This window comes from Anas platyrhynchos, chromosome 16, assembly GCF_047663525.1.
Source record: "Anas platyrhynchos isolate ZD024472 breed Pekin duck chromosome 16, IASCAAS_PekinDuck_T2T, whole genome shotgun sequence".
NCBI classification, from domain to species: Eukaryota; Metazoa; Chordata; class Aves; order Anseriformes; family Anatidae; genus Anas; species Anas platyrhynchos.
In genome coordinates this window covers 9,491,560-9,516,356 of record NC_092602.1, presented here as the reverse complement: position 1 = coordinate 9,516,356, position 24,797 = coordinate 9,491,560, and the positions used below count along the sequence as shown (strand labels likewise).

Here is a 24,797-nt window from a genome sequence, read left to right as displayed (position 1 = left end):
GTGCTTTGGTGACCGGGGTGTTTGCTCCGAGTAGGTGGTGTACGAGGAGCATGTGTCCGCTTCCATTCTGCTAGCAGAGCAGCTCTGGGATTTGGAGAGAAACAGGCGCTGTTAAATGCTGTTTTAATATCTGGGTGTCTTCAAAAGAAGTGGGTTTGAGTCTACGATCAAACAATAAGCCTATCAAACAATATCCTGTACTAATTATTAGGTATGTGGGTATGGCTCTGGTTGACAGTGGGTGATCGCTTATCTTATTTTGCATGGCTGTGTTGTCCAGAAATTTAAACGTAACCTCTGCCTTGATTTAGTTTAGACATGCATTTTGGGAAGGTGGCAATTGCAATAGAGCTTCTTCTCTTAAGCTGTGAACTGTGGATGAGAGAACGGGCATCTATATTGTAAATTCCTTAGAGCTTCCTTTCCCCCATCAATAAAAACAGCGACCTGCTTCATTCTTTCAAAGTCAGGGCTGAGTGTGCATTACTTTCTAAACCCTTGTTTGATTTTTATTTTTAATAAGAGGTGCTAGTTCTCAAGTCATAGCCGAACTGCCGTTACCCAAAGCAGTGCAATACTGAGAACCACTGTCATGAGGAAAGCTGCACGGTGATGGTCTGGTGTAAAGGTGAGCGCGTCGATGCTCATCACTCGCAGACCTGCCGTCTGCAAACAAGCTTGGAGTTGTTCATCCCTTGTATAGACAGATTTTCCCTGCAAAATATAGTGAGGAACACAAAATTAAGCGGAATTATTACTTTCTGGCATTTGATGGATGGAATTGATACCTTTAAAAGCATTGACAAAAATTGTACTTTTTATAATGCTAATTAGGACTGACAGTGTGGTGACGGCAGGTAGGTAGTAGTGCTGTAGCAGCAGGCACTGCAAGTTTGCAGATACTGGCAGTTTCTTTTGAAGGATTTGCTGATACACAGGAATTCTACAAAAGAGTGTGAGCTAGAAAGTGAAAACAGGTCCATCAATATGGAAATTGTTTTACAAATAGTTACGTGAACTGGCTCGAAGTTGGGCTGGACAGTTGTGCAAGTCTGGGTGGGGCCTGGCGTACCTACTGCTTGCAGTGGAAATTGCATTCTGAATTCATTGCATAATCCAGCATGTAAAAGCTACCAGAGCATGTTGTTAAACTTTGCTTCTGAGGCAAGTGAGCAAGTTGTCTGAAGTGCATGGCAAGAAGTAAAAGGGGAGCACTCACTGTGGTGATGGCTGCTACTGGGTCCCTGAGCTTGCAGCTTCTCCAGCTAGACCTGGGCTTGGGAACGTTGTGCAAACATGGGTTTCCCTTCCTCTTCTTCTCTTAAAGATACCAACTTATTTTTGGATATGTGAAAGGAGCAGACTTAAGAGAAACTATGGTGTCACTTTTTGGGAATTGGTTTTGAAAATCCAATTTAGAAATCTGAAAAACAGTTTTGTTCTCACATTATCAACCTGTATTCCTGTTAGTATTTCGTAAGTGGGAAACCTACTGCTAAATGATTTCCTTATTCTTTCTAGATGATGATAATGTAGGAGCAGAGTCTGCCATGGTCAGACCAGAACCCTATTTGCCATAGAGAAAGCTGAACTAAAGTGCGTATGACTGCGTGAACCAAAAATCTGCCAGCTAGATCTTGCGTGGTGTTTTTACGAGGAAGTTTTTACTACAGACGTCTGATAGACTTCTTTCACAAACGCTGTACACAGGCCCTCCTGTCTGTTAAAGCCTGTAAATGTCCAGTTTGAAATATGGAAGTGATCTGAAGCTCAGCAGTTTTTAGCAGGCTGAGTTATCCAGAGCTTTTGTCCATTACGTTATATGTATTTGGACTCAGAGGAATAAATAACACAACTTTCTTCTTTCCTAGAGCTCCGCTGCACCCCAGGGCAGTTCGCTTGTCGGAGTGGTACCATCCAGTGCATCCCTTCAAATTGGCAGTGTGATGGATGGCCCACCTGTGAGGACGAGAGTGATGAAGTTGACTGTCCAGGTAATGCTAAGAAGACCACTTATCCCAATGTCTCCTTGTTTTTCATCACTACTTTAACTCCTTTTTTTTTTTTTTTCCTAAAATCATTTGTTTATTTTTATTTGAAAGTAGAAATTGTTCCATAGAACTGTACCCCTTTATTAATAAACTTTTTCATTTTGTGGGGCTAATGCTATGAATATTTTTTCAGCTGTCAGAGTTGCACTTCAATATAACATCCTGAGTAGGTATGCTGGAGGTGAGGAGAGTTTGTCGTCTAAGAGACTTTCATGGCAGGGAAAAATCATGTTGCAATTAAGTCAAAATGACACATAGGCCTGAGGTTAAATTCTGAATTACAGTTTTGGTTGTATGAGTGTATCACTCAAACTGTGCTGGGTGACACTGCTGGACTAGGTAGAGAGCTTGGTTTATTGCTACCTGTTCTGATTATGCTGCATGTGCTTACGTGGAGAACTTTGATCTGCCAAGCAAGCTGGTGTATTTACTCTTCACAAGCTCATGTATGTTTTCGGGGGCCTATTACCTACCAGCAGTGGTTCTCTGCTAAAGCTGCTGGATACTGAGCTGTCTTATTTATTTATTTATTTATTTATTGTGAACACAATCACAATTTGAGCATTCACATTTGTGTTCTTGACAACCTGGTCAGTGCAATTCTTCTTCTGTGTACCTTAAAAGACAAGGGACCCGTATTTTCTTCTAACAACAATGCAGCAAGAATCTGAAAGCACGAGTTAGAATTTAACTATGGCATAGTTCAAAACTCCTATCTCTATGGCATGACTAAGCTGTGCCCAAAAACTGTTTTAAGAAACTCTTTGCCATTGAGCCACGTAATTTGCTTTGTAGAGAATCATGTGAACTTCGCAGCGTTGTCATCACAGCGTTAAGTCTGTCATCATTCTGAGTTTTAAGCTATTTTAGAGATGCTACAAAATAGTAGCATCGGTATTTTACAGGAACAAGTTGTTCTAAATATATTTTTAAATGGAGATGGTAAAGTAAATCTAACACTCAGACTTTGAAACTGTGCTTTAGTTAACCCTCTCCCCACTGTGCTGCACACAGACAAGTGAAAGAATGTGTTTGGTGCTCTTTTTAGGAGGCTTTTGGGTAGTTTCTGTGACTGTATATTTGCAGTTCGAAAGGTGGGCAAAAATCTGTTGGTAGTTTCTTCTGACACCAAAAATTAAGCCATGTCATTGATGCAACTTCTGTTTAAAGTTGTTATTAGGGATGCGGATGTCCTTAAAGTTGCTTTTATAGTTGTGCTGTTATTCTTCCTTTTGAGCTAGTGTTGACCAAATGTGAAGAACTAGAGGGGTCTAGTAAAGTTCTGGAGGTTAACGAAAGTGAATAGGTGGGTAAAAACAGTCACATTAATATTTGGATTTATTCAAAATGCCCCAAAGGCTTGACTTGTGGGGATATTGAAATATCCTATTAGTGCAAAACGAGGTTTTTATCTTCTTACCTATAATACCAGTCAGCAATCTTAAGGTGTTGCATGAAGGATTCAATAGGATGATGATGACGACTCAGTGACTGGATTTCTGAAGAATATTTGTTATATGGCTAGGAGAAGGATGTTTATAAATGTAACATTTCTCAGTAGATAGGCTCTGCACCTGCATTTGGGGTATAGGTCTCATTGGACTGCTTGGCCTGACATGATGAGGAGAACTTCAAGGAATTAAAAGTATGTGGGAGAGCCTTGATTCATCCCCATGTCTGTATATGGGCAGAGGAGAACAACAGGACAACAGAGAATATTAGAGGGGGAAGTGATGGATAGCATAGAGAAGGAAAGTGCTCCACTTGATGAGAACATTAATCGGATAAGTAATTGGTGAAAAGGCTGTACGGAGCTAAAAGAGCTAGAAAGCTGGGTGTGGCAAGGACTGAGATATTTGCACAGTAATGCAAGGAGTGTAGCCAGCAAACCAGAGGAACGAGAACTTCTGGTGTAGGACATAAAACTCTATTATACCTGTAACGAAAATTTGGTGGGATAGCATTGTGACCTGAAATGGGTGTTGAAGGGTATGCCTTATTCAGAACTGCCAAGAATAAGGGTGAGTTGGTCTGCTGGTGTGCGTATGAATGGTGTCTTGGAGTATGAATAGGGATGGCATGAATAAAAGTAATTCTGCTGAGGCCATGGTAAGTTTGGAAGAGCATGGTTTTCTTATGCTGGGGAAAGTATTAAATCTGGGAGCAGTCATAGGACCGGCTGACTGCTGAGACATGGACTAGGGAACTAAGGCAACTAATAATAGTAGCACACGGTCATAATCGAGAGTGATAACTTTCTTCTTTGGCCACTGAATTAACAAGAAATGATGCAGCTTTAAATTTAGAAAATACCTTCAGATTTAGATGAGTAATTGTAAGATGATTCAGCTAAATTTTAAATACTTTGTAATTAAGGTCCTTAATTTCAGTAAAGGCAGACAACACTTAAAGAGCTAGCTAGTGAAGCCACCTGGACTTGTGAAACTTGGATCATTAAAATATCTTCAAATTACAAGGGATGAAGTCTCTCTGAAGCATTAAGAGAAAGCTTGTAAGGAAGGGCTATGAGTCTGCTTGTGCAGCCTGTACTTTTCGGCCTTTGAGCTACTATTGGCACCCTGTAACATAAGCAAGTCAGAAAACATCAGTGATGGTGAAATAGGTTTTTGTGGTGTTGATGAAGGTGTGTTTCAATGACTGCTTTGTCATTTTGCTGTTTGCAAAGACTTAATACAAAGCCATTGTAAGTTCTTTGGCACCGTTCACCTTTTTTTCAGCCTGATTTCATTTGTGTTAATAACAAACCTCCTATTGAACTAACTCCTGTTGAGGATCATTTAGTAATAAAATTGTTTGGTGATTGTGTTGTCCAAAGTACAAGAAACACCCACAAAACTTAATACTTTCCTATTAGGATCATTTCTTTTAGCATCTTTTTCAGAACACAATTAGGTGAGGCATTCATTCATTGCCAGTCTGAATAAGCGTGTCAAATACATATTTTTTTCAGACCACGTGTATACAAAATATACATATTTACAAAAGACTGTTACCATAGCTGTTCATATAGTCTCTTTTCAGAATGACCCTTTTCCTTTAAACACAGAATTCCTTTCAGTTCCAAACTTACAAAGAGTAAAGTGCTGTCCCCCCTGCCCTTCCCAAGAGGCATGTAATTGTTAGTGGAATCTACATCAGTGATTACCCTCGATTCATCTGTCTGGTAGACTAAAACTTTTTCCTGCTCACTCTTGTTAGTGTACTAAAAATTGTTGGGAGGATTTATGCTGCATGTGTCTGTAACTCTATTCTACTTGAGCAGTGGAGACTCATGAAATCTGTGTACTGTTCCATATCAACTGTAATTGTTCCTAAAAATAATGTATCCCAAGGTGGTATATTCTGTGAAATGGTAGAAACAGGCATTTCTTACAAATAGGGATTTATTATTCCTACTCATTTCCTCTTTACCGTTCTACACAAGAAATTGAAGTAATAACATAACTTCTACCTTTACAGGAGTTCATGTTTGAACCCACAGGAAGGAAGGGCTCTGCAGTTTGCCTTTTTACTGCTCATTGGATTTCCAGTTTTGTTTCTGCCAAAATATCAGACCAACTTCTCTAAATATCCTGCCCTCTCTGTAGGCTTTCTGGTTAAACAAAACTCACTGTCAGCAGCCCAAGTAGAGCAGGGTTTAGTGTAGCTCTGGCTGTTCACCTGCTTTATTTTTATACTACAGGCTAGGTGCTTGTATCTGTTGCGTATGAACAGAGAATTGATGTCATAAATTCTCATGCTTTTTGCAAATCCCGTCCACAGCAATTTTTTATCTTGCAATTATATTGGTGATTGTTCTGTTTCCTTCATATTTTTAAATAGAACTGTTCCCAGGAATAAGTGATAAGACTGTGCTGTCAGCTGTCCTTAGGCTTTTCCTTTCAGCTAGCTCTGTAGCACAAAGCCTTGCCTCATGCCATATTCTTCCTTTATTAGGTATTTCTTGGTGCTGTTTTCTGGACCTGCTTGGTCAGGGGCCCAAATGCAGCAAAGTTTCAATGAGCTGAATTCTTCTTTTCCCCAGAGCCTGAGGCTACAAACCCATCTGGACAGGCTGCGGGGCTGGGGCAGTAGTTGCTAGAGGAAGTAGCACGAGCAGCTGCTCTGCAGTCCCATGTTCACCAGTAAGATATTACATGTTTTGGGGTTGAGATCGGGAGCCTGATTTCATACAGAACCAATCTTTTTAGGAAATTTAACTGTAAAGCAATGTCATCTTTCATACTGTTCTGAAGGACTTCTACAGACACCCTACTAGGAAGAATGTGTTGATTTGGAGGTTGGTTGTGCTAGTGCTTGCATGCTGTATCATTTTTGGATCTGGAAAGTCCCCTTTGTGGAGCCAGCTGAAGGTATGGCCAGTAACTGAAGAAGCAGCAGCTGTGGCACACTCTGGCAGTGATCATTATCAGCTTTCTGTTTCATTTTGCCAAGGGTATTTTGTGAGTGGTGTGAAGTGACTGAACTATCACTTCCCCAGCCATACGCCACCTTCACCCTCTGTCTTGTTCTTCCTATTTACCATTTTCTTTTACTTTACCCTCAAGAGCTTCTAGGCTGGATGAGGACAAGATTCTTCCAGTTCTGGGCAGTATCTACAACCAAAAGTTTTAGAGGAACGCAGATGGCTTCAGCGTAGGTGGTTGATATAATGTGTTCATCTTCCACTATCACCTAATTGTCATTTTGCCTTGTGTGACAGGAAGCTAAATATTCCTTTCAAAATGGTTTCAACCCTATTCTTCCTTGCCTAATGATATGTTGGGAAAAGCATTTCCGTTGATTAGTCTTGCATTTCCTTTAATTTGACTGTTTGTGCATACTTCATGAACTACTACGTACAGAGATTTGCAGTCTTTAAACTGTTGACCTTTGTGTACTTTTTAGTACGTCTCCTTTTTTCCATTTTTTAAAACTAAATGACAAAATGCCTGTGATCAAGCACACATCTTTTCTGAACCCTTACCAAACTCCAAGGAGATGCATTGTTTTTACCCTGCTTTGAGGTGTTTATGTGCTGAGCTCCTCACTGCCAGGCGATCTGTTTGTTTGACTGGTGCTCAGCTCAGCAGGATGCTGGTCTTGGTTAGCATCGATTTCCCAGCCTCACACAAGGGGTAATGCAAAGCGTGGAGCTGCCAGACCTGACAACAATCACCCCTCCCTGGAGACGCCTGAACTATGTTTCCAAATCTTTAGACATGAAGTTGGATTTAATCCAGAAACTCTATCACCTCTCAAATTACCAGATTAAATTAAAAGCTTTCTGAAGGTTTAGTGGGTAATACGCTAGACAGAAAATTTGAGGCTTAGGGGACAAGGCAGCATTCATATGTATGTTTTGAGAGTCCGTGTTTAAACAGGAGTAACTCAAATCTTAGAACAAATAAGGTATCACAAGACCTGGTAGTCTCATAAACAATCTCTTTTGGACATAATTTGAATGGAGAGATGTGGGAGGGTTCCCCATTTATGACGGAAATGCAAAGATTTGAGGCCAAGTGTTTGGAGTGTCCCAAATGAGATGTCAGGAGCCTGACTTCCTGAGTGCTCGGTGCCAGGTAGCATGTCCTGTGCTTCAGGTGCTCCTGTTGAATTTAATTGCAGGTGTCGTAGCTTAGCACTTCCACAAACCAGACAGTCTTCACACTGCATCCATCCCTGTGAAGTGTTTGGCTCAAGTGACGTGTTTGCTGTGGCACGGTAACTCTGGGAACACATTCAACTCCCCAAATCCCAGCGTTCGCCCCCTGTGTGAGTCCTGACCCTGCAAGCGCCTCTTTCAGCCTCTGACAGTCAGCCTGTGCCGTCTGCCCGTTTCTGTGATGCAAAGCAGACTGGTCCGTGTGGCAGATTGCAGCTTCTCCTGTAGCCCCTCGGAGCAGTTTCCCACTCGGTGTCATGTTTGTTCCCCCATGCAGCGCGGCTCAGCATGCCCATGGTCGAGCCTGCTCCTGTCTCAGCTGGTGCCAGCTCTCGCTTTTGTGTGCTCTCAGCTCCTCGGCTCCCGTGCCATTTGCACCACTCGGCTTTTCGCTTCCTTTCACGTGGCCTGAGTGATGGAGGCACCGAGGGGTACGGAAAAGGAGCTTTCTGTGCTGCTTGTGTGCTTCCTTCTGCAAACGAGGCACCACGGGCAAAGCACTGACAGGAGATCCTGTGGGTAATGCTGCAGAGCAGTCTCCGTGGATGTATGGTAAAGACTGTGGGTAATTTAACTGAATTATCTCCAGCTTCTATGAATAATGGGCAAATTATTTTGTTTTATCTGTTTCTGACCTAAACCTGACAGCATTTGTCCCCTTCAATTTTTCCCACTCTCTCCATGAGGAACAGTAAAACTTGTGCGCACAAGAAAACTTCCTGTGAGCTGTCAGGGCTGTGTTTTACCATCAGCAGTGACAACGCTTGTTCAACTAAAAGGTATTCAGAAGTGGAAGCAAAGCATCTTCCCCTTCCAGACTCTTCACTTCTGTTCTGAAAAATTTTCGAACAGTATTGACTCAGACCTGAAAAAGATTACCCATAGAAGATGCAGTAGGAGCCATCCAGCCTGGCAAACTCTCATTCTAAATTGGTAGCTTGAAGTTTTAAACAACTGAAGAGAGTCATGTCATCAGACGTGTTGGGTGACTTTCCTGATGTGTGCTACTATTACTCAGTCTGTAAACATGCTAGAGTGAATTAGCAACTGTTTGTAAATTGGAAGGAGCTGCATGAATACTAATCATGACTTGATCCATTTGGAAGCAGTTTGGAGGATGTTCCTGTCAGGCGTGCTACAGTTTACAAGGGGAAAAGAGAAATTGCACCCCATGAATCTTCCCTTGAACCTGTTTTTCCCCTTTGCCCACCAACTAACAAGCAAATCACATTTCTAGCATAATTGTATGGAACCAAAGAAAATTTAAAGCTGTTTGTCTTGGCTAGTAAGAATGCTGCTGTTGCTGTTATTTCTTGTGGTGGTAGGATCTAGAAAATAAAGGATGTGGGAAATAGCTCATCTTCCCCAACTGGATAGCTTTCAGAGTATTAAATGTGCACGTAGGCACTAAGAATCATTGTTTTGCCTTTTTGAAATACTGAAACGTAGGTTTTGGTCTTCTGGCTCAAGTTGTTATCCTTAAGCTCAGTCCATGGCACTATTAATTTGTATTTAAAGATATAAATATTGTTAATAAAGCAGAACAGCAGCATACAAAGAAAATTCTTCTGCAGAGTATTGAAATGGCACAATAGAAAACCAGCCCAATTACACCTTTGCCACTAGAATCTGCAACTGCTTTTCATGACAGTCGAGTAATTTACAGGCTCGTTAGCATGCTCTTTCTTTATTGCCCTGGAAAAACTTGTCATCTTTGCTTTTCTCAAAGACAGAAAATTCAGGTCAAATAGAAGCAATTTTCTATTTGAAGAGCTCCGATTTATTAAGTGACTGACAGCATTGGGCTCGAAGGAGAACTCGCGGTGGCTGCTTTTTGCCTCTCGAGTCCTGCGTGTTTTGGTGGCAGGGCTGCTGACGCCGGGGAAGGAAGGAGGGGATGTCCTGCTTCGGGTGGTGACTGGGCAAGCTGCCTTTGTGCGATCCGTGTAGCTTTTTCTCAAAGCATTTGGTATAAATTCTGTCAATTTGATGTTAGCGTGAGTAACCCGTTCTTAACCCTTGCGTATTAAAACCCGCGAACTTCTCTTTTATTCCCAGGGGAGTTAAATTGTTAAGTACTCGTGGGCGTTCTGTTTAGCCGTGGAGGGTCAGCCATATGGTGCTGCATCTGCTCTCACTTCTCCAAGGGAACTAATTCTTCTTCTGTTTGGTTCCAACTGGTTCTTTCTCTTTAGATGTTACCATTTAATGCCATGGGAAAATAGGGCTTCCCGGTGCTGAACTCAGTTCATCTCTGATAAAGTATTCTACATTAATGATATTAAGACTTTAAAAAATAACACTAATTAAAGATTTGCTTTTTTAATGTATTAGTATCACTCTGATGATCATAGTGTAAATAATGCTACTGCAACATTAGGATTAACTGCAGGCAAATTCTAAAACTAAAAATAGTTTGGCCTTTAAAGGAATGAAAATAATCCATGATCTTCATTGTCAAATTATTTTACCATTTTGTGTCCTTTGAAATGTACGCTCACTGAATTTCTTGGCACTACCTTCTTTCCTGTGATACGTAGCGCATTCTAATTTGGAATATTGGAATTACTGCCTCGTTCCTGTGAGGCCATGTGAGTGTATCACACAGAGCCAGTTTTTAATGGGTGATCTCTATAGGCACGTAATTCCTAGGGTGACCTGGTAATTAAATATCCTTGCTCATTCCATTAACTTGGGGCAAACTCAGTATGCTAGAGCCACTTGAATGCAGAGCTACTCTGCTGTTCCTAGGCTGCTCCTTGAGATTTTTTGGTTTTGGTCATTGGTGCAGTTGGTCCCAAGGAGCACCTTGTTTGATGGAGGGTCTTCTGGAGGCCTTTCCCCCAGGTAACACCCCAGGCAGCCTCCAGCTGAGGGTTTAAATGATCGTGAAATTGCTCTGGATGTCTTGATTTTTTTCAAGTTAGTGGAGAAAGCTTGATTCACATCATTTTGAATATATTTCAAACAGATGTAATTAAAGCTGTTGAAGAAGTCTATGTAGCTGCTCTCTATTTTGGACCATGGCTGGTGTATTTGGTTTAGCTAGTGTAAATAGAGCTAATCAGCTTTAAAGGGAAATAAGCTGATTTTTTTTATATACAGAAATATATGCCTATGTAGCTCTTTGTGCTGTGCAAGTCTATTAGCTCAAATACCAGCTGGCGGTATTACATGACATACAAGTAGGTATTTCTAATGCTTGCATTGTTGGGTTCTTTTTTTCTGATTTTAGGTTAATTCCTTGTTTCCAGATGGAACTCTGGTATTCATCTGCCTTTTCTCAAGGGTTTCTGCCCACTATCCTTCTAGCCTTACTGCTTATAGTTTTGCTGGCAGTGTCTGCACCTAACCTGTGCCCCTTTTGCGGATTACATTCTGCATTGTGTTTTCATAACCTCTTGAATCCATTTATCTCATGCATCCATTCAGAAGCCCCGACACCCAGATTAGGGTGTGTGTGTTTTTTGTTTCAGAAATAATGAGCAAACGTTTCCTTTAGAAAGCCTGAGAAGGAATGAAAAGCCCAATTCTTCTGGCCAAGGATGGACTTTCTTTCCTGGTTTTGATTTTGCCCTAGATCTCAGAGAATGCGTTGGAAAACATATTGGAGAAGTTGTCTTGTATCTTTGAACACACAACTGAGAAACTGAGCAGCTGGAGAGTGGGTAGTTCTGTAAACAAGAACAGACAAAATGCACTGGGAATGATGCATTTGCTGCAGCAACTGAAATGACAAGTATCAGGTTCTGTGCACAACTGCAGTTGTTGAAAATCTGCCAAAATATTTATCTTACTTTGCAAGATTCATGTAATGGCTTGTTGGTTCTTTTCAACTGCAATTATTTTTGTTATGAGCCATGTAAAATGGTAGATCCTGGCAGTAACAGCCTGGCCGTCTTAATTTACCTGCCTGTATTATGTATCATATATTTGTATTGAATTAAAGCCCGTAGACAGTTTAGTAAAATCAAATCTGCTTTTTCCTGCATTTTTCACTGGTACTGACTATTCCTTCTCTTCAGGCTTGACAGGGGACCAGCGAACTTACCATGGGAAGGAGAATGTGGACGCCAGGCATAATCGAGGGAGGGGAGGAGAGACGACCCGCTTTCACACTGTCAATGTGGCACAGCCTGTCCGATTTAGCAGTAAGTTGCAGCCTGGGAAATCTGGCCTATCTTTCTACTAATTAGCTTAGCAATTTAGATTAATTGTTCTCTTAAGGAGAAATTAATAGATTTTCTCTTGCGTGGCTTTTAGACCAGTCTTTGCTTAAATGAAGTACTCCTGAAGGTTTTTGCACACTTCCTTTATGTGTGTGCTGTGGTGTTGCACAGTTTATATAGCAGGCTGATACATATGAAGAATCCAGCTTCCTTTGTAACACTACTTTTGTGCAACTGAAATTGTGTTTTTCATTTATGAACTGTGGGCCTGGTTTTCTGTAATTGTGATGAGTTAAGTGATGGTTTCATCCTTCAGCAGGCATGATAATCTGTCATCTGTCTCTTGATGTGAGTTTGCAGTTTTCCCCTGGAAAGTAGGGAAAAACAAAATTGATTGCTTTTGATTTAAGTCATTTAGAAGATGATCTTAGAAGAAGTTGCAGTATCCTTAGTAAACTAAGTACATATCTGATGTTGTGAGTTTTGTACCCTTTTTAAGAAGGAATAATGTTCTTTAGGAAGTGGGGAACTTAGGGAAATTCTTTCCTTCTTGCTTCTCTGAAGGAAAAAGTCTATGAAGGAACTATCAAGGAAGAGTGTAGGACCTGAATGTTTTTTTCCTTGTTACTTCCGAGTGTTAGTTGGGAACCTTCAAAAATACCACTCCAATATCATCCTGCCCTTTTACCTGAATCACTGCTGGCGATGCTTTCTGCATCCTGGTACAAGCCTTATCTAAATTTATAAATGTTCCGTAACTGTCCTTCTTACTGATTGTAGCTCATAGTGACTGCTGCCTTTGAATTTCTTTAGGTCCAATGCATCAGTCTCCCTTGCTGCCTCTTTCTGGTCTTCTTCTTTTTTGCTCCTTGGATCATCCAGTGATTTGGGAATGAGACAGCACTGATCATGCTTGGAGGGAGGGATGGGGCACACTAGGAAGGGGACATGCAGAGAAGATATGGCAGGAGTCTGAAAAAGTCAAGTGATTAGCACAAGTAAAAAATTACCTCTTTTCTGGGAGGGGGGAGGGGGCTTATTAAAATAGGTACTTTGATTCCGGTATTTACTGCAGTAGCTAACTTGTTAAACAAATTTGTAGAGGACAATAAAACAACTTAGAAATTGATTCAGCAATATCTATAATACTCATGTTGTATTCTGTCCCATCCCAGTGATGTGACCAGTAGACCTAAGGAAGATATCTAAAGGAATTCAAATGTAAATGTGTCACTATTTTATGGTAAAGATCACTGTTTCTGAAGGGAGTTCCTAGTCTTGAGAACAAGATCTCTTTGAATGCTTGCAACAAACATAAAACAGTTTATGAATTTAAAGTTACTTTCTTAGGTGTCATGCAAAATTAATTCTGCAAATGCAGGAGTTAAAATCATATTTCACGTCTGTTTCTATTAGTTACGTATCACCTCCAAGAATGTCAGTCATCAAAAGCCCTTGGGTCTGTTTCATCCAGAAATGCCTCGAGGATTTTTTTTGTGTATTTCTTCAATTTAGTTAATTGAGAAAGCAGAGACTACAGTTCATACCATCACCTGCCTAATTTCTAAGGATGTTCTGTGCAGTGACATTTTTCTAGAGCAAACCACCATTGCCCCAAAACCCCCATCCCATCACCTTTAGTGAGTGACCATGCACTCACCATGTGAATACTACTGAGCTTGTTTGTAAAATAAGGTTGAAATCCTCAGAGTAAGTTGGGCATACTGCTAACCACCTAATAGAAAGATGTGATCGTTATGTTGGCCACCTCTGGTTTATCCTTCCTGCTTCTTGCAGCTTGTTGTGACTAGCATTGATCCAACTGATTGGATTTATAAAGCTGTTCAGGGAAAACCTTCCACTGTAGATCATCAGTCTTAATTAAAGAATTTAAAGGCTGTCACAGTGCAGGGAAACATCACTAAGAGTTTTTCAGTGCATTAAAAGAAAATCCTTTGTCAAAAGCACTAGTAAAGGAAGTCTCCTGTGATCTGTAATGCATGCATCTCCTACTGGTGAGGTAAATTACACGTGGTGTGTTGTGTACATGCATCCAAGTGATTACACATTGCATTGTCATAAGCTGATTAGGACGTGTTACCTGGAAGATCCTAATTTGGGGGGAATGGTTTCCCTTCTATTCTTCATGTTTCCTAGGAAAGTGCCCAACAGGGTGGCACCACTACGAGGGCACAGCTAGCTGTTACAGAGTGTATTTAAACGGGGAGAACTACTGGGACGCCGTGCAGACATGTCAGCGGGTGAATGGATCCCTCGCAACCTTCACTGCAGACCAGGAGCTACGATTTATCCTGGCACAGGAGTGGGACTTGGAAGAAAAGACATTTGTAAGGAAGGACCAACGTAGGTGAGTAGGAAGTAAAGGACAGATCTCCCCCATTACATGAGAATGGTTTCTGCACAGTATAGTTGCTGGTAGTTCAGTTTGCCTATAAAATCTAGTGGTAAAATTGACTACAGGCTGATAACCTTGTGAAAGCGTTTAAGAGCAGCCATCTCTGTATTTTCTGTTTTAATTAACATTACTAAATTAACAGGCTACAATTTAATGTAGTCTTTATTTTCAGGTTGTCTCAGCAGCATAGTAGTATTCTTGAACTCCAACAGGGAAGATGAATTTTACACTGACTTACTGCAGCACTACGTTGTATAGAAATATTATTTCTTTAAATTTTTCAACACAGTTTTTGTTTCCATTAAGTACCAGTAGCTTTGACAAAGACTGCAAGTTTGAGACAAGAACGAAGTGGAAAAAAAACATGAATTGTAAGAACTGTGTTTTGGTGACTTGAGATATTTCATTCTGTGAGTTCACAGCAAACATAATTCCTTGGGTTTTTTTGCCTGTGGGTTTTTCGTCAGTCTCGTGGGCTGCCATGCTGATAGATCACCCACCAGCAGTGGTTCGGTAATATGTATCTCTGTCTCTGGAGACTTACATGTTTTGATCCTGAACCGTGTCTGACATCAGTTGTGTATGTTTATAAAATATTTGAGTTCTGGATGCTTTTGTGTGGTTTTTGAGTTCGATACTGTAGTGCTGTTATAACAACAGAACAAGGTGCTGCTTATGCATGGAAATAAAAGGCATAGTGAGCAATTTGTAAACATAGAAAACTATCAAGTATTTTCCTTTATCCCTCAGCTGTAGTCTCTCTTTCTACTTTGCCCAACATATGTGCTAAAATTTTAAGGAAAAGGTCATCAGAATGTTTTCAAAGTTAATTTTCAAGATATTGTAAGGTTTGTATTTTAATTTGTAACGTATTTCAATATCTTGGTATTTTTCGGGTTTGTGTTTTTAGAATCTAACAGATTTTTTTGCAGGTTCTGGGTTGGATATCAGTATGTGATCACAAATCGAAATCACTCCCTAGAAGGCCACTGGGAAGTAGCTTATAAAGGTAGGCTTCTCAAATTATTACTTGGTTTCCGTGGTCCTTTTAACTATCTTAAAGCATGGATATTATCTGCAAGAACATCGTTTCTTTCACTGATGGTGTTGAAATGCTGTAGAGGAACTGTTTTGCTTTACAGTATGAAAACAGGAGTATTTTAATACACATGCCTAATTTTCAAGTGTAAGAAATTTCATGACTTTTCAGTGATTTATTGTGGAAGGAATGTGTTTTTTAAGTTTGTTTGGATTTTCCCCATGATTAAGCTGAGCAAAAGAAACTACTCTGTAGTTTCTCATTCCTTCTGGTAAATGTCTAGATTAACTGCTGATTCCTGATTCTAGTATTTGCGCAAACTAGTATAGGATTTGTTTTTTAACTTTAATAGGTTTTTATATGCTTTTCAGTTATCTTATTTTGCAGAATTACCCAGAGTTTTTTGCACCCCGAAATAATGCAGGCAGTTTACTTAAAACAATAAGAAAGTTTACCTTAGCCCAAAATTAGTAACTATTTTTATGGAGAATCAAGCTTTAATCTGATAGGCATCTCTGGCTGAACATTTTCAATGGCAAAAGAAGCAGCTCCCTCTGCTGCAAATGCAAAGACATGTTTTTATTCTTTTTATTTTTACCTATTTCAGGTGAGTGATTCATTTGTCTCAGTCATACGAACTCATATGTGTAGAATTGAATGTCTAAATTCTGTGCTGATACAGGTCAAGGGAAAAAAAAACAAACAGGTTTTTACACATCAGCACTGTGAATTCCAGGGGGCGTTTGAAAGCTAATCCAGAGTAGTTTTCTTCTCATATACAATTTTCAGTAACAGAGAATTTACAAGGATAACTGTCCATTATGTCCAGATAGATAATTAACAGCAGAATTTTGTGGAACAGTTAGATCTTGCAAAATACTACTTTTGATGCATGAGAAGGGATTGAACCTGCATAGGTTTCCAGTGATGGGACTTGTTTTACCTTTCTGCCATGTGCAAAAGTATTGATTTATTTTGTAATTTAAGTAAGCAGATTTGGCTAGGTATTCAGAAGAAATTGCTCCTTCTTGTGGAGGCAGGAACATTTCCATTAGTTCCTTGAAGTAAGGCACCTAAAGATGCCTTCTGACAACAGGAAGAGGGCAGGGAGGAAGTTCCAACTTCGTCTCATAAGGGTTAGCTATTCCTCATCTGGACAAAGCTGTTTATACAGGTAGGCTTCTCCTATAAACTCCAAGGGGAAAAAAAAACAATTCTCCTTAAAAGGACCTTTCTTTGCTCTTCAGAAGGTTGACTGCACTGCCATCTGCTGACCAAGTGTTATGACTAGGGAGGCATAAATTACAGGGAATCGTGATGTCTTTATATCATAAATTGTCTTCAACTTGATTCATTATATGAATGTAAACCTTTCCAACACTGTATTTGCAAGTCTTTTTTTTGCTTGCAAGTCTTCTATTTAATAAAAACATACCTCTATGAAGCAAAGTACATATTAGCGTTCAGTAGCTTCTGAAAGATTTTATAAAAGTTCCACTGACTTGTAGTGAGGTAGACTGTGAATTCCTAGTATCTGTTTGAGAAGTGATTTAAGGTCCTATAGCTTGAAAATTTTAATCTATCATCGGGAGATGTGGAAGTTAAACCCTCAGAAAATGATGGGAGAGCTTAATTGTGTTAATTATCAGACTTGTCTGATGTGTTTGAAAGGACCATCGTGTGACTAGGCTGCTTAATATGCTAACTGCAGGAGCTGCTGAAGTCAATGTTTAAGCACAGAGTTAGAAAGCAGGCTTCTAAAGATGTATCAAATAATCTAATTTTCACAATTGCTGTATTTTGGCTTCTTGTTAATCTCTGCAATTTTGAAGACTGACTAATTTAACACTAAGGTGCTGGTCAGAAGCAAAATTTGTAGTTATACAATACCCTTAATACTTTTTCCATGCCCTGCAATGGGAAAAATAACTCGATGCTAAGTCCCCACTCGTTGGAACCCATGCCATGCAATCTGTTACCAGTTGCGTGGAGGACCAAAGCGTACCTATATCCCCACGGCAGCAGCAGGAGGGGCACTGCAGCACAGCCCTGTTCTGCACTGCGCTCCAAACCAGCAATGTGGGCTGTGGGGGAGCAGCTCTGCAGTGTGCTGCGCAGGTGGATGAGGGACTGGAAGCACCGGTAGGTGCTTGGAGTACCAGGTGTGAGATGTGTATAGGTTCCTGCTACACTAGTGTTTGGCCAGACCTTCAGGTGTACTGGTTACTGCTTCATTTCTCCTTAGCATGTTCAAACCCTTCACTGTTTGACGGGGTGCATAAGAATTGGCAGGCAAACCCCATGGGACGCTGGAAAGAAGCATTTGTAGATAGCAGAACACGCTCCTACTGTAGCAGAATGTCAGAATTACACGGTTCTCTGACAACAGCAGCCTCTCCTCTCTGTGACTCACCCCTTCCCTCCCCACTCCTCGCCTTCCCCCAGAGGAGTGCTGCTAATGGAAGCTAAAGCTGGAGGACAGTAGCCTTGTAGGAGATGTGGTGTGCGTGCAATGAGTGACATTACAGAGCCTTTCTAAAGCTCTGCATACCCGCAGGCTGCTTACACCAATGCATCTTGTTCTAGGCTCTTCAGAAGTATTTTTACCCCCTGACCCTATCTTTGGTACGGCTATGTCTGAAAATGAAAACGTTCTTTGTGCCCAGCTTCAGTGTTTCCATTTTCCTACCCTTCGGCACCACGGTTTACACAGCTGGTATGCTGAAAACTGCTACGAGAAGTCGTCATTCCTCTGCAAAAGGAGTAAGTTGGATTTGGTTCGGTGTTAACTGTCTTGCAAGTTTAAATAAGCATATAACAAATATTGGAAATCTGATGGCTATCTTTCTACTTTTCCCCAGTAAATTAAAAAAGGAGGAAAAAGAAGGGAGAGTTTGGCTTTGTTTAAACAGGAGCATCGCAATGGGTGGTTATCAGCCACAGTACAGTTAAGCCTTATTAGTAAATATCACTCAAGTTGTTTCTTCATTTTACATGAAGCAAATTTTTATTGGTGGTTTATTTTGAATAAAGCAACTTCCATTAAATTCTCTCCAACCAATTCTTAGAACTGTGGGGCATGGGGAAAAAAGCAAGTGTAGCTTCTGACTTAAAGTGGAAAAAATGGCTCCCATTCTGTATCATGCATGCCCGTATGCCAAAAGGCATTAAACTAAGAGAAAGGAAATACTTTTTAGCAGTATTTTCAGGTAACATTCAAGATACCTGATATAAATGATAATTCCTTGTAAAAAAATAAAAAATAAAAAAAATATATATATATATAAATTAATACATGTAGTGTTGAACTTTTACTGTGGTTCTTAAAGTGTTTTGTGTTTGCTTTTTCTTGAAAGCAGGATAAAGATTTACAAAAATGTTAAGGGAGGAAAATTCAGCCCTTCTCTGCCTGTTTTTTCACTGGAAATATTGAAAATTAGTAAGACAGGCTATTGCGATGTCTACTTTGATGTGATAAACTTCTGGAATGTGAATTGAAGGCCATTTATGTAGTCAAAACATGACCTTTTTGGTCATCTCCTCAGAGTGGTGTCGTGAGGAAAGCAGTAGCTCTGCCAGATCGTTAACTGAAGGGTAAGGGGGAAAAAGATAAGATGTAGAAGTTGAGCAGAAGAATTCTGTGTACAGTTTCAGGGACCCCCAGCACGAGAAGGGCACTGACAAGACCTTGCCAAATTGAGGTGAGTTCAGTGAGGGCCACCAAGATGGTGCTGGGGGCTCTGGTGCACCAGTGCTTTGAGGTGGAGGAAATGAGGCACCTCCAGCCTGCAGAAGGGAATGATCCGAGGGGACCTGACAGCAGCCAGCCAGTAGCTACAAGGAGGTGATCAAGGAGACAGAGTCAGGCTATGGGTGTGTGACAGGAGACGAGGAACAAAAGTTAAAACAAGGCTTGAACTGATGTCAGGGAAAATGATCATACTGGATAAAATACTCATCAGCAAAGTGGGACTTCCCTCATAGGTGATCCTGCATCGAACTAGAGACCTATTAAGGTCTCTTCTAGTCTGATTTTTCCTGTAAACCCTCGCAGCTGAGCTCTGCTTTGGGTGGGGGGGACTCACCACCCTCCCCAAGCAGTCGCTGCAGGCTGGTAGGTCCCCCAGCTGTCTGCGCCCTCTCTGGTTTGGTACCTCCCTTTCAGGTCTGTGGGAGGAAAGGATGGTGAGCTGAAGACATCTAAGCTTCATCCACTGTGCAGGGATTAAGGTGCAGCTAAGGCAGTGGTATTGCTATTGCCTGGCTCTCTTTTTTGGGCCTGACCTGTTGAGAGTGCCCTGCAGCTTGGTTCAGAGAAGTCCCGGCTTTTCCTAAGTGCCAGGAGGCAGAGGGGGAGGTGCAGCAGGCGTGATGCTGAAGGCTGTCCTCAGACTGCTTGTTTTTCTCTGAGTCCTGGAGAGGACACCTGGAAGCACGTCAATTCTATTAAATACTTAACATTCACTTTGTCAAGTTTGAGTAGTATATCATCCCCGCACATCTCCAGACGATCCATTTATCTTCCCCGCTCCTTGGAGATCCCTTCTAAAAGCTATTTTCGTGTAGAAGCGTGACTTTTAACTGATCATCTGCTTATGTTTTCAAATCATGTTTTGTAATAGATCAAACCAGGCTTGTCTGGCAGGCTCATAGACACTTGGATATTGATGTGCATTTCTGTTCTAGGCCAGACTTGCGTCGATATCAAAGACAACATTGTTGATGAAGGCTACTATTTCACTCCAAAAGGGGATGATCCCTGTCTGAGCTGCACGTGTCATAACGGTGAACCTGAGATGTGTGTGGCTGCTCTGTGTGAACGGCCACAGGGATGTCAGCAGTACCGCAAAGATCCGAAGGAGTGCTGCAAATTTACTTGTTTAGACCCAGGTAAGACTTGACTATTGTGGTTTTATGCAGCAAAATTACTGCAAAGCTCGGTTGTTTTGGGGTATAACTTTGTTTGAAGTGGTGCATCCTTTCAGTGCCTTGACACTGCTGGGTACTAACCCCATCTGGGGAAAAATCCCACATCACAGGAAATGAAAAACTTCAGTCTGTTGCTGGAAATAATTAGTCATCCTTGGTGCTACTTAGTGAAGAGCAGTAACTTGTCTCCTCTGTGGAGGCTGACAGCATCGTTGATTTCTAATAGAGCATCTTGCGTGGTTTCTTTGTGATGTTTAGCTGTCATAGAAAGGAAAAGACATTTCTCTTGAGCACTAATTAAGTATCTTTTTCTGGACATGAGCGTTTATGTGTGGAAGTTTGCATGCAGGGATCAGATAGAAAGCACTGTCTTCAAATTATATGGAATTTTAATCATCAGGGCATGCAACCTTGATATTGAATTTGGCATCTTAGTGCAGCCTCTTGTTTTGGATCAGTGAAGTCTTAGGGGTCTTCTGTATAGTGTTTGGTCAGTGGCCTTTTGGGGATGTTATTTCTTGTGTAAAGAGACTTGCAAAAATAAATTTATTTAGCATTTGCCATGAGGGTGGTCAAATACTGGAACAGATAGGTTGTAGAGTCTTCATCTGGGGGGATATTTGAAGTCTGACTGGACACAGTCCTGAACAGCCTGCTCAAACTGATGCTGCTTGAGCAAGGTTTGGACTGGGTGGTCTCAAGAGGTCCCTTCCAACATCAACCATTCTGTGATTTCCTGATATTTTAAAAAAAACTGATCTTATCTGAGTGCACCAAGAAACTATTGTTCAGATCCTTCCAATATGGAAAACACAGGTCAAGTCTTCCCATCAGAGGCTTCCATTTCAGCCTATTAAAAAAAGGGGTGCTTATTGACATCCAAACTTGTGATCGTTCTTTTTTGTGTCTTATCTGCATGAGTTAATGATTAAAGGCCCCGATCCCTCCTTGCTGTCACTTACATCCATTCTGACAGCTAAGCTTAACAGATGTTTGGAACTGGTGTTGCAGGTTGATTGGGGAGAGTCAGGGGTGAAAAAGCAGAAGTCTTCCTCCTACTCTTATCAGCAGAGTTAAGACTGTTTTCGCTGTCTTTTTTTTTTTTTTTTTTTTAATCTTCAGGAACAGTGTCAGCAAGGCATCATCCAACAGACAGGATAAGACGACCTGGGATAACCTCACTCAATGTTCTTTAATCCTTGCTTATACTGTGGGTCTTAACTATTTCATGAATACTGATTTGAAGACTGTATTTTATCACATCCTTTCTGATCCCTAAGCTCTTCTTCCTGTACTGATGCTATATAAGACTGTTTCATTACACTCTTGTCTGAAGTGTTCTGGTTTTTTAGTAACTTGGTTTTTGAGAGCAGAATCATCAAGCAGTTGCCTGACTTCATAATAAAGTTACTTCAGCTAACGATGAACACTGACATTTTGAGATGACACACTTCAGTTTTTGTTCTGGGTGTTGATAAATGACAATTCCAGCTGACAAAATTAATGAATTACTTTCTTTAATCAGCATGTATTTATCTTTGTCCAATTCTTACATATATCTCCTCTAAGCTTTGTTGCAAAGGAAAGAAAACTGTTTTACTAATCAAGGGTAAGTGAATTCATCACCCAAGGAGAGACTGGGGGGAAATAAATCCCGCTGTTGGGTTGGCAGGTAATCAGCTCGTGTTGTGTGAGTGGGTGAGCAACGATTACAAGTGGATAAAGAATATTACTCAAGGACTTGGTAGTAGGGGAATTTTTCAGTGGTAGGAGTAAGCTGAGCAATCCCAGCTGTACTATCTTGAAAGATGCTTCTCATTTAGTTGAAGATAAATAGCACATGAAAATCTTTTGTGTACTAATGCTGAAACTGAAGTCATTTGTCAATTGCCTCTTCAAGGATGTGGGACTCCTGTTGTTTCGTGGGGTTCTTGTTTGTACAGATCTGGAACTCTCACTTGTGAAATGGAGTTGAAAGAAATAAAATATTTGAAAGGGCTGGTGATAGAGAAGCTTCTCTAGTGACTAAATTGGGACAGTTACAGGATGTTACTGCTGCCCTGAGTGTAAAACTGCCTTTCTGAAATAATCCATTCCTGTTTATGTAGGTTGAAAATCTGTGATGGCTCATCTTGTTCTGTACAAGCTGGGTCTCTGTCTCTTTTTTTTCTTTTTACTTTAATCTAGGGCTTTACAATAGTTTATCCAGCTGAGCAGGTTGAGTGGTAGGAGCTGTCAGAGGCTGGGAGCAGTACGAAAGCGGCCCAGCCTCCCCAGCAGGCCCAAAATTTGCACTTTTAGCTGGTCTGAAGAGAATATGTGGAAGAGGCAGTGCCAGGCATTCCGACTACAAGTTTACATCATGCTTCACTGTGTCTGTGTTTTACTGAAGTCCTTTTATTTAAGGCAACTCTTAGAACTAATTTCTAGTGGCCACAAAGTCAGCGTTGCCATAACATGGAGGAGGAACGCCGGCAGGTCCGTGCTGTTGGAGGGGGTGTTGGTTGGGTACTGCTGCTGTGTGACTGCATCAGTTCGAGCTCTGACAGGGAGAGCTGCTAAAAGATTTGACAGCACAGAGGCTTTTGTACTGCACAGCCAGATTTGAGAGGGTGTTACGTTGGAGTTCTATGCATAGTGCACTATTAAATGAATTACTCGGGAATGGGTTAGGTAATAAATCAGCCGTGTTAGCCGTGTACTTCTAGCAATGCCTAAATAAGGTGGCTTTTTCTATTCCTAGCATTTGTAGCAAATTGGTATTTACAGTTTTTGTGAGGCTTCTTGTGTTCTGTAAGGAATCGTTGGTGCAGATTTTGCTGCTCAGTGGAAGGGAAGGTACTGAGAGCTCTTGCAGCTGTGGTGGGTGCAGGAAAGGAAGGAGAGGGGCCAGGGGCTGGCTGCTCTGCCAAGTGTGTTGGTGTGGTGCTGTACTGGCTGGGCACGGGGTTCATACTTGGTGCTGCTTGTGTTCTCTAGCGTTGTGTAACCGTCACAACCAGGTTGTGCAGCTGCTTCTTCTGCTTAGCCACATCTAACCTCAGTTCCTTTCTTGATCAGAGCTCTTTAACAGGAAATTCGGGCAAAGAGAACAGCACAGTCACTTCTGTCTGTTTTTCTGTGGAGTGTCTGTCTGTTTGCAGGCTACTTTAAGCCCGATTAGTTGAATTGTGAAAAATACCTCTTGTGCCTGGCACTGACAGAACAGTGATAATTTGCTCTCAGCAGCCTTCCAATGTGGATCTGGTTAGCTCTGACATAGAGCTCTAGAAGCCCTAAGCTCCTGGGTCTGTTCCGTGTCGCACCACTTGCTTTCAGTGAGTTTAGGAAAATACGTAATTCCTGTTTATCTTCATCTCTTATCTTAATCTCTCTTAATTTTTTGAGAGATGGTTATCATGTTGATTCAGCTTATTAAGGTATTTTTATTTCCTATCATTTAACGTTGATAACCATGGTACCTATGACACATGGAATTTGGATGACTGCATCTTGGTGATAATGAAAACGTTTAGCAATTTTATTGTTTGGAATAGACAAGTTAAGATGCCCCAAAGTCACGTAGAAATACTGTGTAGATATGCCAGTTCTCAGACCTTTCCCATAGCTTCCAGGCTTGCTGTTCTCTTTTACTACAAGACCATCAGCCATGCCAGGGAGACAAGTTGATGCACAAAATACTCTTAACCTTTGTTTTTCTCTTTTTCAGAGACCTGAAGCCTTCAATATTTTGTGCCTTTTGCTGAGTAACATATTTAGAAGCATTTAAGTCTCCTTGCAGTAAATAGATAAATCATCTAATGATTCATTTTTTCTACACTTCTGAAGTCTGGAGAACCATTAAACCAGGCTAATGAATCTCGACTCTGCATTTTTCTCCATTACTGACAAAAGAACATCGAGGAAAAATGAGTCTTGAACATAAGTAACGGGCTTCTTTCCTATATTTTATGTAACAGATGGGAACAGCTTGTTTGACTCAATGGCTGGTGGAATGCGTCTGATAGTTAGCTGCATTTCATCCTTCCTCATCCTCTCTTTGCTGCTCTTCATGGTCCACCGGCTACGCCAGAGACGGAGAGAGCGCATAGAGTCTTTGATCGGAGCAAATTGTAAGTAGCCTGTATTTGTAGTGAGTCTTGATCTGTAAATGTGTGTAGTGTAAATGGGCTCCAGGATGAAAAGAGAAGAGATACAAATCTATGTGGAGAACATCAGTGGAAGTCTGGTAATAAATTCTAGTCAGTACTGTACCCAAATGTAGCTATGTACTGGCTGCCTGAATGGGTCACGATTTCTACAAGTTTTTTTCTGTGAAGCACTCATTTAAAATAGTAAGTGCGTACTTCTCTTGCACTTAATGCTTATTGTTGATGTGTGGAAGTGAGAAGTATCATGGTCTTGCTCATTTCTGCCTCTTTGTGTGTAGTTTCTTCAAACCTGAATGTTCTTCAAACTTCTTAGCCAATAATGGAAGAATACTTGTTTGTATGTGGTCCAAATCTGAAATATCTTGTGTGTGAATGAT

General features: G+C 41.0%; 1 protein-coding gene across 2 annotated transcripts in view; it reads left to right on the top strand.

Moving 5' to 3' along the window:
- Nucleotides 1–24,797, top strand: part of DGCR2 (DiGeorge syndrome critical region gene 2) — a 48,947-nt gene that overhangs the window by 17,720 nt on the left and 6,430 nt on the right. Inside the window, exons 2-8 of one of the 2 annotated variants that reach the window (XM_027470252.3) lie at nucleotides 1,872–1,994; nucleotides 11,742–11,867; nucleotides 14,043–14,253; nucleotides 15,234–15,310; nucleotides 17,927–18,103; nucleotides 20,027–20,230; nucleotides 24,229–24,381. In XM_027470252.3, coding sequence (XP_027326053.1) covers nucleotides 1,872–1,994; nucleotides 11,742–11,867; nucleotides 14,043–14,253; nucleotides 15,234–15,310; nucleotides 17,927–18,103; nucleotides 20,027–20,230; nucleotides 24,229–24,381 — 1,071 coding nt within the window. Of the gene's footprint in view, nucleotides 1–1,871; nucleotides 1,995–11,741; nucleotides 11,870–14,035; nucleotides 14,254–15,233; nucleotides 15,311–17,926; nucleotides 18,104–20,026; nucleotides 20,231–24,228; nucleotides 24,382–24,797 lie in introns of both variants that reach the window. The other variant, XM_072024527.1, reaches the window with a different exon arrangement.